This window comes from Hibiscus syriacus, unplaced genomic scaffold (genome assembly GCF_006381635.1).
Source record: "Hibiscus syriacus cultivar Baekdansim isolate YM2019G1 unplaced genomic scaffold, ASM638163v2 tig00111342_pilon, whole genome shotgun sequence".
NCBI classification, from domain to species: Eukaryota; Viridiplantae; Streptophyta; class Magnoliopsida; order Malvales; family Malvaceae; genus Hibiscus; species Hibiscus syriacus.
The window spans coordinates 521896-538866 of NW_024063066.1; the positions used below are offsets into that span (position 1 = coordinate 521896).

General features: G+C 31.5%; 1 protein-coding gene and 1 long non-coding RNA gene across 2 annotated transcripts; one reads left to right on the plus strand and one right to left on the minus strand.

The window, feature by feature from the left end:
• Positions 1 to 227: 227 nt before the first annotated feature.
• Positions 228 to 6236, minus strand: LOC120159182 (NADP-dependent malic enzyme 3-like). Its single transcript, XM_039169832.1, has 6 exons — positions 6063 to 6236; positions 941 to 991; positions 780 to 827; positions 651 to 704; positions 466 to 564; positions 228 to 380 (listed from the first exon to the last, which is right to left on the minus strand). The coding sequence occupies exons 1-6, from the start codon at positions 6234 to 6236 to the stop codon at positions 228 to 230; spliced, it is 579 nt and encodes a 192-aa protein (XP_039025763.1).
• An 894-nt stretch (positions 6237 to 7130) lies between these two features.
• On the plus strand, positions 7131 to 7559 carry LOC120159133. Its single transcript, XR_005519326.1, has 2 exons — positions 7131 to 7208; positions 7323 to 7559. It is a non-coding gene; the product is annotated as an uncharacterized LOC120159133 (long non-coding RNA).
• Positions 7560 to 16971: the final 9412 nt, after the last annotated feature.

Below are 16971 nucleotides of genomic sequence, written 5' to 3' on the forward strand. Positions count from 1 at the left end.
AGCTTAAACCCATAAAACTGGAACTCACCAAGTTCATATGCCTTGGCAGTAACTTTAGCAGCAACATGGGCTGATATCTTTCTGATATTCTTGAACGGTGGGTAAATCATTCCCTTTTCGTACTCTCCATGTATATGCTTTTTCTGTCATGCACTCGGCTTGCGATGTCGGGTTCGATAGCGCCATAATAAAGGGCTGTCTGCAAGTCATCCCTTATAATGATCAGTCTAAAACTCATCAGTTGAGAATTGAGATGATCTCAAAGGCACAACTTGAGAGAGATAAAGAACCTTATTCAATGATGCCATGGCCTCCACAACCTCTTTAGTGAATTGTTTTACCACACCAGATGTTCCAATCAAGATAGTTGGTTTGATCGCCTGGATAATCGAACATATAGGTAGAAGAAACAAAACGATGATGAAACATTTCGATTCGAACAATAACTCACGATGAGTTACACACCTCGACGGTATTTATGAGTTCCGTGACGGGTTCGTGGTCATGAGCCCAAGGTTTCTTGAAGTCTTGAAGCGATTCCTTGCGAGAGGCAACGATCAATCCCTGCAACATGATTCAACATCATCACAGTGATAAAAGAAGAGCTACCATCTCTTTATACAAGATAGTTTCAATGAAATTCATGGTACCTTTGAGTCTACAAGCCAAATCTTCTTGCGGTTCTCCTCGATTGGTTTTCCGTTCTGTCGAGAGACCTAATATGTTTAGCCATAAACCTTTCCTAAAGACACAAATACTTAGATTTAGAAGATTGTTGCCTGCTCTGAGATCTCAAGTGCTATGAGGTCAGCTATACCAGTTCCGGCCTATCAACAACCTAAAAGAAACACAATTAAGACATTGTACGTGTGAGATGAGAAGCAAGTATTGTATAGGAAAGTTCAGTTCCCTTATTTCCATTGTGTTAACCGAGCCTTACCTCGCCAGCACCGAGGAACAAGAACGTATGGTCGGCGAGAGTTCCACCGAGCTTAGTGCGGGTGGCATTTTTAATGGGTTAACGGTAAAACTTAACGGTCTGTCACAGTTTGACTTATTTTGAGTAATGGAATGAAACGTTAGGTATCAAACTAAAACGAAATAAACGTTAGACTCTAAACTAAAAAAATAGGCATTGGTTGGGTACTTTTTTTTTATATTTAAGCATTTTAAATATTATATATAATATTAAATTTTAGTTTTAATTTTAAGGGTAAAGTAAATAAATGGTCCCCAATTATAGGTATTACTTTGTCGATTATAAAAAGTTAGAAAATGATCTTTTGACGGTATTACTTTGTTGAGTCTCTCAACTATTTAAAGTTATAAAATAATTACTTGATTATTTATTTATTATAAACTCTCCATTTTAAAAAAAGTTGATAGACGTTTGAGCTGGACATTAATTTGTTGATTGAGATATGCTAAAATTTGATTCCAGGGTCATTTTGGTTGTTTAGCCCTTTGAGATTCTGATATCAAATTTTATCATATCTTGATTAATATGCTAACGTTCAATTCAGAGTGTTGTCAATGTTTTTAACAGAAAAAGATAAGCTTGAAATATATGAATAATCGAATGACCATTTTGTAACTTTTAATAGTCGATGGACTCAATAATGTAACACCAATATAATTGAGAGACTATTTTATAATTTTTAATAATCAGGAGACTAAACAAAATAGTGTCTTATAATCAGAGACCATGTGTATACTTTATCCCAATTTTAATTATATTATTGAGTGCTTGATTCGTGGAGGTGAGTTGTACTCGAACTCAGGGCCTCTAAAGAAAATAAGACTCCCTTTAGGTCTTTAATTGTTGAAGTCATTTGATGGGTTCAAACTAACAATTTACATACATAACTATTCCAGATTAGATATTTTAAAAACAACAATTTTAAAATAAGACTAGTTATAGATAACACAATCGATTTATAGAAGGGTCATATTATTTGACTAATATCCGTTTTTCATCTGAGCAATAGTTATAGATAACACAATCTTTTGTTTTCTGCTTCCTGTTGCCGCTTTGATGAGTCCTTGCAGTTGCTGATGTTTTGAGTGCCTTTTGGTTTGCTTTTACTTGGTGTTTGGGGTGTTACTATGGCATGTGCATACTGTTGTTTTGTTTTCTTTTGTGTCATTGGCTTGGTTCCTGCAATTTGTTTTCTGCTCTTTATCAGTACCTAGGATGTGAGAGTGGTTAGTGAGATCCTTTGCTGGTTTCTGATAATTTTTGTTGGGATAATTGGGAGAGTATGCGAGTGTGCACACTTGAAATATTGGCCTACAAAGTGATTAGTGATATTATAGTTGGAAAAGTCATATTACAGTTCGATTTTAGTATAATTATGTGTAATTATATAATTGTAACGTATTTGAATAATCATTGTAATTTATGGATCCCATTGAATTTGGTATAATTAAAAGTCTGCAATTAAACTCTTTAATTCTTAGGGGAGTAGTCAGAATTAGTGTGATTACATATATAATTACGCTTTTCTTTTTTGTTAATACAAACCAATTAAAGAGGAATTATCTAGACTCCAGCAAATCTTTAAGCAATGTTGTGATCAGCTCCACCGTTGGATCCGTGAAACTAGTAGCACCAACAGGATAACCTCGGCTCAACACCTCAAGCCTATCTGCAGAGCATTTTGTTTACGACTTATATGTCTTACTCTAACATTCCAGGAACGGTCACACAGCTCTCGCACCCTATCAACCAGCGCACTTCCAACCAAAGCATCTGAAGAACTATTACAAATCTTTGGAACCTCAAGATTGTTTGTTTCAAGCTCGATATATCGAAAACCTAACTTCCACGCGTGCAACAAGAGATAGTGAATAACCCAGAGTTATGCAGATAGTGTAACACTCTCAAACCGAAATGGGTGATCCAATTCGATTTGAGGTGTCACATTAGGGTCATCGAAGTAACCAACAATAAAAATCTAGAAAAAAATTTAAACCATTTTAAACCGTATAATAATTTATAAATAAAAACATAAGTTTAGAAATCATTCATATATTAAAAACAGAATTCAATAATATCTAGTATCAAACAAGCTACAGACTCTAATATACATACAAAATGTGACTTATATGCCCCCTAATGACATCTATACCGAACTCTGTAAGTGACTCAAAGGAACTCCAATTACTGATGTCGATAACTACATAAGATTGATTCTTTTAACCTGAAATGGTAAGTAGTAAAGTAAGCTTTGGGAAAGCTTAGTAATACAAAACTACCGGATGATGCTAAAGGACAAACAAATATATAGTAAAGCATAAAATTTTCTTAGCGATCCAAGCATATACAAGTGCTAGTGATGAGTTGAGGTTCGTTAATTAATTTTTCATGTAACAGTCAGGAAACCTACAGTTCAGAGGAAACATTTAGAGAGACAGTTTCAAGAGATTGAGTTGGGGAGTCTAGTGTGTTCCAACAAAACCATAAATAAGTGTACATATAGTTAAAAAACAATTGTAGTTTATTTTAGTAAAACAAATTTTAAAATTATAGTAATACCCTCCAACCGAACACCGAGATGCAGTTCTGGCTATAAAGACATACCCTAGGCCCATTACGCGTAGCAGCCAATCTAAGGGAGTATGTTGTGCCATAAAGACTTACCCTAGCCGAAGCGTAGGACCCCACCTAAAGGGGTGCTTTAGGTCCATAAAGACTTACCCTATGCACAAACTAAATGAGCCATCCTAAGGTGATGCCTTAGGATCCATAAGGTTTTACCCTAGGTCCATTGGGCCTAAAAGCCTACCCAAGGGTCATCTTAAGTCCATAAGTACCAACTTGATCGAAATTGAACCTGTAGAGACTCCATAATAGATCCCAGATAGTACCCGATATAAATTAGATTAAACATGAAAAATTTTAATATCATAATCATGAGCCAGATATATTTTGCATCAAAAAACAAAAATCATAGATCGTGTTTCTAATTCAAATAATAGTCATATTTTTAAAATCAGAGAAACTATTTGTGTACATTAGAAACACACTAGATAATTAAATTATTTTTTGGAGGTATTTGACAATTATCAGGAAGGGAAACACAAAACTTTTATAAATTGATCTGATCCAAATATCAGATTCATATCAAAAGGGTTCGATTACTAAATGGTCTAATCAGACATTTAGAAATTGATACTTCTGGAGCATTTAGGAATCGGGTGCACTAGGAAGGTATTCAACAATCTTTACATCAGAATTATTTATGATTCGGATATAACAGGAGTGATTCCATTATTCAAGCCATCATGGGCATTTTAGACATTTTGATTCTTGAAGAATTCTTAGTAATTTAACACAATTAGGGTAAACGATTATTTTCAATATTCAGGATTTGTATCAAATTATCAGGATTTCGAGTCAAATCAAACTAAACAAATTCCAACACTATGATACTTGCCAATCATTCGAACCAAGATACTTCACGAATATTCACTTCTTAATACTGATTGTGCTAGTTGAACTGATTACCTTCAGAATCATCATTGAATGGATCTTGAGGAGAGGAACAAGTATTCAGGTGGTATTAATTTTATTTATGTATTGCAATAGTATAAAAAATGACAGATGTGCTTGCTTCGTGCTCCATAACCATTAGGGGCGTTACAACATTTAGGTTTATCGGTGTTTCTAAAATTTATCCAATGGCATTCACTTATTTTTAGATCATAAGGGTATTTAGGTCATTTTAGTACTCGAGTTTATTTTAGTCATTTTAGAGCTCTAGAGTATTTTGGTCATTTTAATCAATTCAGGTATATAGAGTACTTCCGATTAATTGGTCTTTAGATATTTATTCATAAATTAGAATATGTATGTTACGATCTCGAATCTGTAGTTCTATCAAGTCAATAATGAATTCTTAGGTCATTTTCACTATCAAGGGAGATTTAGGCCCCTTTTACATTTCAAGGGTATTTTAGTCATTTCATTCAATTATGTCATATACATTACTTCCAGTAAATTAGTCTTCAGGTGTTTATTCAGGAATCAAAATTCTAAGTCTTTTGTCATCTTGGAGGTTAAAATCAATTATTGAAATTTTCTAAACAAAACAAGTATTTAACAGATTGATTAGTAGTTTTATCGCATCAAGCATGACTTTTCAAGGTTATTTCCACTTTTAGGGACAATCATTATCTTTTTGCACCACGAGGGTATTTTGTTCATTTTCCTTTTAAACATTTCAGAGATCAAATCCTTTCACATGAATAATCGAAGTTAAAGGTTTCGATGTTAACAATTTTATTAATCATTTGAGTCTTAATTAATTTACTAACATTATACTGAAATCAGAGTAGGTTTAAAATAATCAACCATAACATATGTCCAAATCATATTTATATGCGCTGACCAATTATCAACATGTACCGTAAAGCATGTATAGGGTTATAAAGTATTATCTCGATTTTTGAGCTATATCGATCATCCATTTAAACTTAATTTGATCACTTTCGAACTTCAATTTGACATCCCATAACATCTTGGATACATGGCAAATTGAATTACATTAGAAACAGAACTTAAACGTGAAAACAAAATTGAATCGAAAGATAAAATACTAAAAAACAACTTATAATGTTCGAATTTGGAAAAACAACGAATCAGGATAAGTGGCTTGGAAAAAAGTTAACATCGATCCACAACCGGTCAAAGGCCAACGGTGGTTAATGGCTCAGCTTGGCAGCCTGGCTCAACTCAGCTCGATGACTTAGCTTAGCTTGACTAAACTGGATCGGATCGGATCGGTTAAACTAGACCGGTTCGGCTCGGCTACAGAGAAGCCCCACTCATAGGGCAACATAGAAGCCCCGCCTGTAGGCGCGGCATGTGAAAGCGTGTGCGGCGGTGGCGACGATCAAAATTTCACCAAACTTTCCATAATCGAAGTTTAAGGACCAAGGAGTCTCTTACTGGTGCTATTTTATGACGAAGAACAATGGAGGGGGGGTTTCACCACGGCCGAAAACTTCCTTCTTGTCACCCCTCTTCAAGCCAACGATAAAGACAAATCCGAGGACACCGGTCGACTCCTCTCAACTTCAGGAACACAGTGATGTTGGCGGTGAGACAAACAAAGCACTGGACGGCGACAAAACGGTGATAAACACTTCTTGGGGTGAGATGAAAAAAACTTAGAAGCGGAGAGAGAGAGAATGTTGCTAGTCGAGTCCAACAAGTTGGGGTCATATCTCATTTCTACCTAAGAATGGTAAAATTGCCCTTCAAGTCTTTGGGTTTCTCCTATTTCATGAATTTATTCACTATTTTAATAAAATATTAATTTAATTCCTTTAAAAAATAAAGAAAAATTATAGTCCCTAGGTTGGGGTGCGACAGACATCTGCCTAGACTTCGCGTGAAATCAAAGAGGCCTAACAGCGCTATCCGAGTTTTCCTTTGTCCAGCCTGTTGGGGGTCGTTTCCACACCAAGGGAGTTTTGGCCAACACTCTATTACTGACTGCATTAGTGGCCTGAGTTGTCGCTATTTCCCCAAAAGCTCGGTTACAACATGCCATGAATTCCTGACTGCATTAGCGGCCTGATTACGCTTTTTAATTTTATAATTAATATTATTTTAAATTTTAATTTTACAGTTGTGTGATTACAATTTGTACTAGCAAAAATGAGAAGAATTATGATGTACTTACACTTTATTTATCTAACATGTCTAAAGAATTAGAATTCCTAATAATTACACAATAATAATTACATTTTCATTCAATTATATGAGGCTATAAATACATCAAATTAGTGTGACAAATGATTAAAATATCATTTCTTTAAAATTATAATTAAAATTATTGTGGTGCTCGTTTTGTTTCTTTACTAAAAGCTTGTGCAAGCTGTATTTTGATTTTTCTTCAGTCAATTGACTCTAATTTTTCCAAGTGAGGGAATAAACCAAAGAGACCGCTGTTATACTTGGGTTTTCTTTGTCATCTTCTTTTTTTGGGTAGAAAAATGGGCCATGCATTCATTGTCCGCCATGGAAATTTCTTCACTCCTTCAGCCATTGTGCACATTTGGCCTATAAATATTGGCCTACAAAGGGATTAGTGATAGTATAATATTATTCAAAATGAAATCTTTATTAGTGAGATTATGCATTCTCCTCACTTTCACCCTCTTCGTCTTCACTTTCAGCATGGCTCGAGAATTCAAGAGTAAGTATCGTCAACACATGCAACACTTCTTTGTGTTAATATCCAATTACATGGATGCTTGTATGTATGTGAATGATTTTAATTATGTATAACATGGGGTTTTTAATTTTACAGAAATCCAACCTCCTATCGAGATCTGCTTCCCCCCTCCCTGCCATATTCCTTCTTCACCCAAACCTTGAATGTGATGGGAAACTGAGAGATTAATGTCAGAGTTATTACCTTATAAGATGCAGTAAATAATTGTTAAGAGCTCGTGTCCATGACTTCTTAAGGCTTGATTACTCTCCCATGTATCTAAAACAAAGACTGCTTCCTCTTTAATAAATTCATTTACCTTTTATAATTCAACCAAATGCTTAAATAGTTTAGTTTGATTAAATATAAACATTTTATTTCGGATGACCAAAACATTAGTATCCTAAAAGTTGAGTAATCGTTGTTGTTCTTAGAGACCACGAGTTCGAGCATCAATGATTGTAAGGGTGATTTAACGTTAATTTTCATATGATCGAGGGTCAGTTTGGTGCAACTTTTGAAAAGTGACTTTTAAAGGTACTGCAAAAACGAACTTTTAAAAGTGTTGCGGTTTAAAATTTAATTATTTAAGATTGTTATTAAAAGGTGAGTTCGAAAAGATAAAATATTCATTATAGACATTATATTGTAAATTAAAAGTATAGCATTTAAATTACATTTACACTTATATATGAATCATATCAATTTAAACTATAATAAATTCAAAAAAATATTATTATATTTGAATCATATCAATTTAAACTATAATAAATTCAAAAAGTTATCATTATATTTGAGTTATATCAATTTGAACTATAATAAATTTTAAAAAATATTATTATATTTTAATTATATCAATTTAAACTATAATAAAATTATAAAAAATATAAATAAAAATATAATTATAATAAAAATATATTTTATAATAACTCACTATTAATATTTAAATATATAAACCATGAATCTTATTTATTCATAAATATTTAAAATAAATTATTAAGTAATAAATTATTTTTTAAGGATATTAGTATTAAATTATTAAAATAAAATATAAATACAAAATTAAGTGTAACTCATGCATTAGTAAGGGTAAAATTATAATTTGTTTCCAAACGTAAAGTTGAAAATAAAAAAGTAGAAATTCTAGCTTTTGTAGTTGATTTGAAACTATCGTTTCCACCATAATTTTTTTCATCTTTCAGTTTAACATTAAATTTACGGTCAAAACGAATTTTTTAATTAAAAGTGATTTTAAAAATTCACACTAAGCTGGGCCATAATCAGTTAGGATGCATTAGTGCAATTACCATCCCTTAATTCTATCTTTTTCCAAGTGAGAGAATAAAGCAAAGAGAATTCAAGAGTAAGTAACTTTAACTTGCCATTTTCATTCTAGATAGCACATAATTTGAAACCAACAGCATTGCCAATAGACAACATTAAAATATGATTGCCAATAGACAACATTAAAATATGATTTTATGACATCTCAATCAGTAGGTTAATATCTAGCTCAGACGACCTTCAATTATTTAACAAAAAAATACGAGTTTAGAACATATGAATAGTCAAGTGATATTTTATAACGTTTAATAATCGATGAACTAAACAAAGTAACGTCCTATTGTCAAGAGACCATTTATGTACTTTACCTTAAATTTGTATTAAAAACATTTTACTGCTACATCTATAGTCAGTTAGGGCACATTTGAAAAGTTAAATTATAATTAGATTTTAGTGTAATTATACAATTGTGGTGTGTTTGGAGAGTTATTATAATTTGTGGATCCCATGCATTGAATTGAGTATAATTAAATATCTCCAATTACACTCTTTAATTCTTAGGGGAGGGCTGAGAATTAGTATAATTACGTGTGTAATTACACTCTTCAATTTTATAATTAATATTATTCTAAAATTTAGGGGTTGTTTGTTTGGTTCTGAATGGAACCATTCAGCGTTGAATGTTGAACCATTCAGCATTTAGCGTGTTTGTTTCTCACCTCTAAATGAAGACTGTGCTGAATGATTCAGAGCTAATTCATACAGAGCCTCTGAATCATTTAGCATTTGAATTTTTTAATGATTAATCATTCTGAAGTAAACAAACATCCCCTTACTTTTACAATTGTTTAATTACAATTTGTATCATCAAACATGACGATAAAGAATTAATATGTAATTACACTTTATCCATTTATTGTCTCGAGAATCAAAATTCTTAATAATTACACTCGAGAGTAATTATTAAGATAATTATCATATAGGTAAATTATATTATTTCTTACTGAATTTTATTCTTTTTCATATTTTATTCAATGTGTTTTTAATTTTTTTAATTTACTCATTAAACTTTTGAATTATTCTTGTTTTGATCATTCTGGATTATTTTATTATTGTTTATGTATGATGATTCATATGATTTATTATCATATAGCTTGACTCGGCTCGTTTACGCCCCTAAGTTCAATATAGACTAATTTAATTGATCGTAAATTAATTGGTATTATTATATATGGTGTTCATTTTGTTCCTCTAATAAAAACTTGTGCAAGTATTTCTGAATTTTCTTCACTCCATTAATTCTATTCTTTTCCAAGTGGGAGAATAAACCAAAGAGATACTTCGGGTTTACTTGGTCAACTTTTGGTAGAAAAATGGGTCATGCATTCATTGTGTGCCATGGAAATTTTATCACTCCTCCATTATCAATACAGAAGAGTTGACTTGTGAAATATACGGTCTAAATTATCTTTGAAAAGTAGTATGGTTTTCATTTTAGCGAGTCAGTGTGAACACTTGAAATGTTGGCCTATAAATATGACCTACAAAGTGATTAATGATAACCCAAAATGAAATCTTTATTTGTGATGTTCATCTTCATTCTCCTCGCTTCCACCCTCTTCGTCTCCACTTTCAGCATGGTTCAAGAATCCAAGGGTGAGTAACACTTGTCTGTGTTAATATCCAGTTACATGGATATTTATATGATTTTAATAACATGGGGTTTTAATTTTGCAGTGCAACCTAATGTCCAGATCTGTTCCGGCCATCATTGCCATATTGATTCTTTACCTAAACCTTGAATGTGATGAGCAACGGAGAGAAGTTTCAGAGTTAAAATAGATAATAATTTGCAAGTTGCGTGTAATTCTCTACTTATATTTTGTTTGTGATAAATAATTATTAAGAGCTCGCGTCCGTGGTTTCTTAAGACTTAACTACTCTCCCATGTATCTAAAACAATGAGTGCTTTCTCTTGAATAAATTCAATTGCTTTTGATAATTCAACCAAATGTTTACATATTTTACATGGACCAAAGTTTGTTTCTTTTTTTTGGGGGGGGGGTAAATTTATCATATTATCATTTTTATCATTCATTGAAAATATAGGTTTAATTGGAACCAAAGACAACATATAGCTCTAGCAAAAAAAAAAAAAAAAAACAAGATCAAAGAGCTAATGAGACTTTTTATTTTGTTTCTCTCCTTATTTTCATTCTTCGTCGTCGGAATATGGCACTCTACTCTATTAAAAGAGATGAATCACGATCAACCGATTTACAGTTAAATTTTTTTACTTTAGTTTATTGAACTGAAAATTACTAACGTTGGTGTATCAAATAATGTGTGTATATATAGAAAAAAAGGGACAAAAGAGAAAAACTTTGAACTCTATTTGTAAGGTTTAAGAATAGCTTCAAAAAATGTGCAAATTACATCATTCCAATATCCACACTAAAATGGAACATAAAAAAAAAATTCAGTAATCGTTTTCATGTTGTAGATGCATACTCCTCGACAAATTATTTTGTTAAATCACTTTTCTTGAAATTTCTCCTTCTTGAAGATTCCACCTTTAGATCCTAACATTGACTTATTTTTGGGTTGTTTTCTCTTCTTGAAGTCTTTGACTTCCATCATGTTGACTTAGCCTCTTGAAGGCTTCTTTGTCGAGCTTTTTGACATTAACTCTATTGTCCTCTTTTATTCAAACTATAACAATCAGTTCTTTCACGATCATTTCCTTTTATGTTTTAGATAATTCTTGAAGTCACTCCATCTAGGAGGTAATTTCTCAATAATAATATATACCTGAAAGGATTCACATATGGTCATTCTTTCAACAGGATTTTCATTAATAAGTAGTTGGAGTTTCTCCACTTGTTTTACTACTAGTTTAGAGTCAACCATAATAAAATTCAAGAACTTGGCAACTAAAAACTTTTTAGCTCTAGCATCTTTAGTTTTGTATTTGTGGTTCAATGCCACAATTTCTTAGTTATTTCATAACCAACATATACCGGATACAAAGAATATTGTAGATTATTCAATATTATATTCCGACATAGTTAATCAATTTGCTTCCAAGCATCAACAACATTGAAAGCAATAGCATTGTCTACCCTTATCCTCATTCTTTAAGAATAGGAGGATATTCCTTCAAGAACTTTAAAAGATTCATAATGGTCAGATTGAAAACCATCTTCTGTTGTCACATCTTGAATTTTATTATTTGAATGTTTTAGGATTTTATCCTTAGTTGTTTTCATTTTATTTTTAGGGTTTTAGAAAGCTATAAATACCCCTTAGGGAAAGCTTGAAACATACTTCAATTTAGTTTGTTATTTGCTTCTTTAATTTTATAAAAAAGTTTTCTTCTTTTCATCTATATCTTTACTTTATGTTTCTATTTTACTTTCTTTAAAATGCTAAGTATGATTTCTATCATGCTTAGCTAATTTTCCAATAAGCCAAAGGCTAAACCGATGACTTAATTCCGATTGTGAGAATTGAAAAACATCTAATATCTTCATATATAATTCTCAATTTTCTGAAAACTTGGATTGACAATCGACATTTCCTTTAAAAATCTCTACACTTTCAATTCAAAAAGAGCTCGTTGGTTTGATTTTTGTTCCGATTTAAAGTTGGGAGGAAGGATTGGCTTGTATGGTATTCGACTTCTTATGAACACACTTTGCGACGGTCTGCTAAGGGAATTGAGATAGGGTTCGATTCTCATTGAGACAACATAACCCGAGTCGGACTTTTCCATCGCTTAAACTTTATTGGTGTTAGTGACGAGAATCAAGGTTAGTCCAAATAAAGATTGAATTCCAAAGATTTTGCTTTGAATTGATGGTTTACGAGAGAGAAAAGTAAGTTACAAGGGTTGGGCCTTGTAGAGTGTAAGCGGTATGTATCCGGAGTAAAATCCTCTTCAATGATCAATTGGAATTGAGACAAAGCGAGGCTTGAGGTTGTTTTACTTAATTAATCTTTCTTTTCAAAATTTACCTTGCTTTATTTCTTTTACTTTATATTTCAAATCTTGTTTTCTTTAAATTCTTGATTTCTTTTATTGCAAACTCTATTTAATTCTTTTACTTTTTACATTATTTTATTTGCTATCCCTCAACTGAAATTTCCCTATTTTCTTTATTTTCTCACCAAGTCAGAATCAAAACCTCTCAACGTCAGCAATTCCTTAGTCCCTACGGATCGATCCGTCTTCTCTTTACTACACTTTTCTATTCATTTATTTTGAGATCAAGGATAATTTATTTCACAATATATGACGCTTGTCAAAAGGGTCATGTGTGATTTAGGTGCTTGATTAACATTAAGTCTTTATTTATTTTTAAGTTGCTTAACCCATGTCCTTTGAAAAAGACAAGAGTGACAACCCAATAGGTCAGTGGTATATCCAAAATGAGTGCTGAAAAATGTTTTGGTAAAGGTAAATAAATTAGTATTTCTAGCCGACTTCTATGTCATCAATTTGGAGGATGATCGATCCAACAATTCTTCTAAAATTTTGCTCGGAATACCTTTCTTGAGTACGACTCAAACGAAGATCGATGTTCGAAGTGGAATACTCACCATGAAGTTTGACAGTGAAATAGTGAAGTTTGATGTTTACAAGGCCATGAAATATTCTAATTCTATGGAAAAAATTAGCTTTATCAATGTTATTGAACCATTTATTGAGCATAATTGTTTTGACAAATTGCGTAAGGACTTGAATGATGAAGCTGATGTGTCAATAGAGTTAGAAAAAATTTCAAACATTGATTTAGATTTGCGCTTAAAGCCTTCTCAATCTAAATGTTTTTCATCTATTTTGCAGACACCAAAATTAGACTTGAAACCATTGCCATAACATTTAAAGTACGCGATTTTGGGAGAAAAAGATAAATTGTCTATTATTATTTCGAACAAGTTGGAAAAGATCCCAAAAATGCCTACGAGAATCTTAGAATTTCTCATAAGGAAACTCTAAGATGGAAAAAAAAGAATGAAGTGGAGGAACTATCTCTCGCGAAACATGTAGTCTGAACCAAGTCGTTAAGCTAACGACGTTAAACAAAAGCGCTTTGATGGGAGACAACCCCTTTTATTATTATTTATTTTATTTACTTTTTTATTTTTTGGGTGAATATTTTTTTGGTTATTTATTTTTCTTTATATTTTTTAGATATATCATGTATTTTTTTATCGAGATCAGAATTATGGACATGACGTTGATTCAAATAAAGGCCAATATTTCTACCGGACAGCCCACCGACACTAGACATGGGGAGTATTTCTATCCCTTCTCCTTTATTTTATTTATTTCATATTGGGGAAATATTATTTAAGTGAGAGGGAGTGGAATTGAATCAAATTTTCCTTTGTTTATTCATATGTTTGAATTTTAGTATGCTTTAGTCCGAATATGTTGAATTTTCTACTGAATATATTGAGTTTCATTGAATATATTAAAATGTTATGAAAGTTTTGAACACTTTTTTGTTTGGATTGAAATACATGAAAGTAAACAGTTTGATTAGTGTTTTTGAAATACTACGATGACATTTCATGAGTTCATTCATTGAAAATGCACTTGACTTAATGCTAAATACAACTTTTTGGTAAGATTTGAGCCCATCAAGCAATTTCTTATATTGTTGCTCATTTTTCTTATGTTGAAATTCTTTTTGATTGATTGAGTTTTATTTGATATTATTTTGTGGATATGATTTTATAAGCATCTCTTGTCTTGACTATTAAGCCTATATTTTTCCTTTTAGCATACCCTTGCCTAATCCCCGTTATAACCCTTGAAAGACTCATTGATTTTAGCATCATATTCATATGAAGTGGTGGAGGTTTGATTCATTTGTAAGCCTTTGGTAATATTTTGTTATGTTTTGACTATGAGAGTTAATTAATCCCTAAACACTTTGAGAGTATTTAATGAATCCTTGCGAGGGTGTTAAGTCTTGTCGTATTCGAAATTAATGGATTAATGAGTTATTTTAAATTTTTTCATAAATTTATTTTATTCATGCTCTTCTACTTAATTGTTGTTTTGGTTCAAATATTTGATGTGGACTTGACTTTATTGGTATTCTAAGATGTAAAGCGAGATGATGGAAGGTAAATGGAGAACTTAGTATGTTGAATTGAAGTATGCTTAAGGACAAACATTGAATAAGTGAGAGGGAATTTGATAAAAGTTTAATATTGCATATTTTTATTATTATTTACCTCTTATCGCTTGAATATTATTATTTTTTTATTTTGGGTTTATTTTGAACATGAGCCTCATTGGATTAATTAGCCCAAAATCCAGTAGATTTCGAAAGTCCATTTAGCATCTTCTAGAACACGAGCAAAATTATTTTGAATATTTAATTTGGAAGTTACTTGGGACAAGGTTATCCAAAAGATGAAACAAAATTCAACTAGGACTATAAGACTTAAATATTTATTTTTATCTTTTGTCATAAACCTTGTAAATTTAGGATTTTAGATTGATTAGTTTATTATTTTTTTATTTATTTAGGAATTAGTTATTTACTTAGAATTCTTGATAGAATTTTTAGTTTGATTATATCATTATTTTTTATTTAGGAATTAATTATTTTATTTACTTAGAACTCTCGGGTTATAAACACCCCTTAGGCTCAACAATTGAAAAACATATTGGAATTTATATTTCGTTGGTTATTATTGAAGTTATGATTTTATTTCTCTATATGTTTCTTTCATTATTTTCTTTCCACAATGCTAAGCATGATCCAATCTATGCTTAGTTAAACTTCCACTTAGTCAAAGGTTTTTGCAAAACTCAATTCTAATAGTGATAATGAAGTCTTGATCTTCATACTTTCATATTGTATTCTTCGATTCTCTAAAAATTGGGAGTGGCAATTGGCCATTACCTTAAAAGTTATCACATCTTCAACTCAAAAGGTGCACGTTGATTTGAAGACTATTTTGCTTGAAGTTTGGAAGTCAGATCGGTTGGTCGTAATTCAGCTTCCTATGAACAAACTTAGTGACGGTCCGTTAAGGGGACTCCATATTGACTTCGATTCTCGGTGAGACACTATAACTTAAGTCATCTTTCCAAAACTTAAATCTATTTTGGATCTAATGAAAATAGACGTGGTTAGACCAATAAGGATTGAATTTTGGAGATAGACTTGGAAATTTCGATTGGCCGAAGAGAAGAGTTAGCTGCAAGGGTTTGGCCCTGTTGAATGTATCTAGTGTACATCACTAAGGGAAAATTTTATTTTGATGATCGATCGAAATTGAGGCTAAGCAAAACCTAAGGCTATATCATCTCTATTGAATTCTTCTACTTTATTTATTTTTCATTATTTTTTATTCAGATTTTTATTTTTTTATTATTCATTTTTAGTAATTTTAAAAGCCTCCTCTTTTTTTTTGTAGTGGATTCAATCTGAGAAACAACATTATCAAACTTCCTTAGTAATTGTGGATCGACCCTACTTCTCTATACTACTTTATTTATTTATTTATTTGAGAATTAGAAATTATTTTTATTTGACAATTTCGACCATGGTCACTCCACTTGTTTTACTATTGGTTTAGAGTCAATCATAGTAAAATTCAAGAACTTGGAAACTAAAAACATTTTAGGTCCTACATCTTTAGCTTTGTATTTGTCGTCCAATGCCTCCCACAATTTCTTAGTTGTTTCATAACCAGCATATACCAAATACAGAGAATCTTCTAGATTATTTAGTATTAAATTCTAACATATATAATCAGTCTTCTTTTAAGCATCAAGAACATTGAAAGAAGTAACATTGCCTACCTCTTCTTCTACTTCTTTAAGAACATGAGGATCTTCCTTCAAGAACTTTGAAAGGTTCATTATGATCAAATAGAAAAACATCTTCTGTTGCCACATCTTGAAGTTCTCTCCGCAGAATTTCATCGACTTATCGTTGTGGTTAATTGTCATTATCGGTTGACTTGCATTCAGATTTGGATTATGAACCAGTACCACCATTTTAGCATCCAAGTTGGATAAACCAATGAAGTTTAATGTCTCCGTTTTTTTTAAAAGAAACATAACAAGAATTAGAAATAATTCCAATAAATAAAAATTAATTCTCATTTATTTTAGATTCTGTTATCGGATAAAATCAATATTCCAAAAATAAACCAGTAACTAAAGTTACTTTCACAACAATTCATGTTATAAAAATTTGCTCACTTTTATATTTTAGCAAACCCATTAAGACGACAGGATAAATCCCAAAACATATATGTTTTCTATCTCAACTTTCTCACAATTTCCTAAGCATCTCGAATTAAGAAAGGTAGAAAAATGATAAAATATGTCTTAGGATTGTTATTCAAAATAACAATCTGAGATGAAATCGAACCTGAGAAAATAAGATAGAAGAAATTAAGTTTCTTTAAAAATAGAAAGAAA

What these genes read in the sequence shown, in the direction of transcription:
- LOC120159182 (XM_039169832.1), bottom strand. Translation starts at nt 6,236, where the DNA reads ATGAGATATGACCCCAACTTGTTGGACTCGACTAGCAACATTCTCTCT. An exon ending in TGTTCCTCGGTGCTGGCGAG is followed by an intron (nt 828 to 940) that starts GTAAGGCTCGGT and finishes GGTTGTTGATAG; the next exon opens with GCCGGAACTGGTATAGCTGA. An exon ending in AACTCATAAATACCGTCGAG is followed by an intron (nt 381 to 465) that starts GTGTGTAACTCA and finishes TCGATTATCCAG; the next exon opens with GCGATCAAACCAACTATCTT.